Source organism: Chrysochloris asiatica, unplaced genomic scaffold, assembly GCF_000296735.1.
Source record: "Chrysochloris asiatica unplaced genomic scaffold, ChrAsi1.0 scaffold00103, whole genome shotgun sequence".
Taxonomy (NCBI): domain Eukaryota; kingdom Metazoa; phylum Chordata; class Mammalia; order Afrosoricida; family Chrysochloridae; genus Chrysochloris; species Chrysochloris asiatica.
Genome location: NW_006408621.1, coordinates 7,881,909 through 7,885,034, shown reverse-complemented (window position 1 = coordinate 7,885,034; position 3,126 = coordinate 7,881,909). Strand labels below are relative to the sequence as shown.

Genomic DNA, 3,126 nt, shown 5'->3' with positions numbered 1-3,126 from the left:
ACTGCTGCAGCCATTTTTAATTATCTTCAGAAACATTGTACTTGTTTTATTGTGTATTATTGATATTGTTAGATAATTTCCACATTCCGTTGGATCACCTCTCTTTGGAATAGGCATAGGTAAGAATCTCTTCCAGTTGGTAGTCGAGGTAACTGTTTTCCAAATTTCTTGGCATAGATGAGTAAGTGCCTCCAATACTGCATCCATTTGTTGAAACATGTCAATTGGTAGGTGATAAATTTATGGAGTCTTGTTTTTTGCAATGTCTTCAGTGCAGCTTGGATTCCTTCCTTCAATACCATTGATTCTTCATCATATGCTTCCTCCTGAAGTGGTTGATCAGCAACCATTTTTTTTTTTTTTTTTTTGGTACAGTGACTGTGTATTTCTCCTATCTTCTTTTGATGCTTTCTTATGGTTCAATAGTAAGTTTCAGAGTGTCTCTGGCATTCATTTTGGTCTTTTTCTTTTTTTCTTTCCTGTCTTTTTAAATGACCTTTTGCTTTCTCATGTATGATGTCCTTTATGTCATCCCACAATTCATCTGGCTTTCAGTCATCAGTGTTCAATGATTCAGATCTATTCTTGAGATGGTCTCTAAATTCAGATGGGTTATACTAAAGGTCATGGACTTGTTTTAATGATCTTCAACTTCAACTTGAACTGGCATATGAGCAATTGATGATCTGTTCCCCAAATTCAGATGGGTTATACTAAAGGTCATGGACTTGTTTTAATGATCTTCAACTTCAACTTGAACTGGCATATGAGCAATTGATGATCTGTTCCCCAGTCAGCTCTGGGTCCTGTTTTGGCTGATGATATTGAGCTTCTCCATCACCTCTTCCCACAGAGATAGTCAATAAAATGCCTGTGTACTCCATCCAGTGAAGTCCATGTATATTGTCACTGTTTATATTGCTGAAAAACGGTATTTGCAATGAATTAGTGTTTGCAAACAATGAGCTTATTTTATCATGAGTTCCCAGTGTTGTTTCTACCATCAAGGCCATATTTTCAACTACCGATCTTTCTCCTTGGTTTCCAACTTCCATATTCCATTCACCAGTAATTATCAATGCATCTTAATTACATGTTTGATCAATTTCAGGATGCAGAAGTTGGTAAAAATCTTAATTTCTTCATCTTTGGTTTTAATGGTTGGTGTGTAAATTTGAATAATATGTGCCTTGACTGTTTTCCTTGTAGGATATGAATATTATCCTATCACTGATAGCATTGTACCTCAGGACAGATTTTTTAATGTTCTTTTTGGTGAGGAATGCAACACACTTCCTCTTCAATTTGTTCTTCATAATAGATCATAGCATTGTCCAATTCAAAATGGCCAATACCAGTTCATTAGATATTACATTTCATACTTATGTTCACACCAAATGTACTTCTTAAGTTTTATTACTGTTGAATATAATGTCAGGCAACAAAACGTCTCCAAATTTTATACATAACCACTTTCGTTCTATCAGTTTTCCTATTTATGTGAACTTGAATGAATTTCTCTTCCTCCTCAAATCTCCATGACCTAAATTTACTCTAAACCTGAGACCAATGTTGTTAAATGACATTGAGTTGATTCTGACTCATAGTGACCTTGTGTCAGATTTCTGAGAGTTTATCTCTTCGCGGGAGAAGAAAGCCTCATGTGTCTCCCATGGAGCAGCTGGTGAGCTAGAACCACAGATCTTGTGTTTCACAGTCCGGTGCTTATACTGTGGAGCCACCGTGCTCCTTACCTCAGACCAATGTTGTTGCTAAATTATGGTGAGTCTGTTCCGACTCATAGAATTTCAGAGAAACAGTAGGGTTTTTAAAATAGGCATATAAAAGAAGGAAGGAAGGACTTCCAAATAAACAGACAAAACTGGTTCTATAGATGTTAACAAATGGTCTAACGAAAAAGTACAGTCCAGTACCAATGAATTATGGAAGATATCTGTAGCTACCAGTAGTTCTTGCCAGCTCAGCTATCAACTCATGGAAACTGGGTAATAAACCAATGGGTTCTAACGTAAATCAGATCGCGCAGATGATGTGTAGGCTTAGTGAGATGGGGGCTCGCAGGAGGATGGGCCGTTGAGAATGAACTAGGAGCCAGGCCTCGTGCGGAGCACGTGCTGGGGGAGCCCCACCACAAGTCCAGAGCTGACACCGTTAACAGCCACTGCGGAGGATGGCGTCCAGCTTTAAGAAGTCGAATGTGGCCTCTAGTACCCAGAGGAGAAAGATGGGCCCCAAGCCCGAACTCACTGAAGATCAGAAACAAGAAGTTCGGGAAGCCTTTGATCTCTTTGATGCGGACGGCAGTGGGACCATCGACGTGAAGGAGCTGAAGGTGGCCATGAGAGCGCTGGGGTTTGAGCCCAGGAAAGAGGAGATGAAGAAAATGATCTCCGATGTGGACAAAGAAGGCACAGGGAAAATCAGCTTCAACGACTTCCTGGCCGTGATGACTCAGAAGATGGCTGAGAAAGACACCAAAGAAGAAATCCTGAAGGCTTTCAAGCTCTTTGATGATGATGAAACTGGGAAAATCTCTTTCAAAAACCTAAAGCGTGTGGCCAACGAATTGGGGGAAAACTTGACCGATGAAGAGCTGCAGGAAATGATTGACGAAGCAGATCGCGATGGAGATGGAGAAGTAAACGAGGAAGAGTTTCTTCGGATCATGAAGAAGACCAACCTTTACTAAGGGCAGATTCTCCAGCAAACGCCAAATTGAGTGACATCTTTGATCTCCTGTTTCTGTTCTGTGAAATCTTGCTTTAGAGGACAGCGGGTATTTCTCCTCCCTCCAGGCTAATTTGTCTAGATAATTCTATTTCCAGATCCTTGGTTCAATTATAGAATTTTAAAGACGTCTTTAATTTTAGTTTTGGTTTTTATTTCTGAAGAGAAGAGCTAGATTATGGCAGGTTGGATAAAGGGTCCTGAAGCTTTCATACATCTGCCATTTTGCCTTTCATTGGTGGACATCCAGTCAAACGTATTACAAAACAGCTCCTTGGGGCAATCAGAAATGTCACTTCTTTGGTATTCACAAGTTACCATGCTTTATATATCATTCGTTAAATTCGTATTTCTAGCAAGGTGAAGAGGAATCTGCCA

The 3,126-nt window shown here is 39.7% G+C and overlaps 1 protein-coding gene across 1 annotated transcript; it reads left to right on the top strand.

The window, feature by feature from the left end:
- The first annotated feature begins 2,191 nt into the window (after positions 1-2,191).
- Positions 2,192-2,710, top strand: CETN1 (centrin, EF-hand protein, 1). The gene has a single exon (XM_006867280.1). It carries the CDS (start codon positions 2,192-2,194, stop codon positions 2,708-2,710), a length of 519 nt encoding a protein of 172 aa, XP_006867342.1.
- Positions 2,711-3,126: the final 416 nt, after the last annotated feature.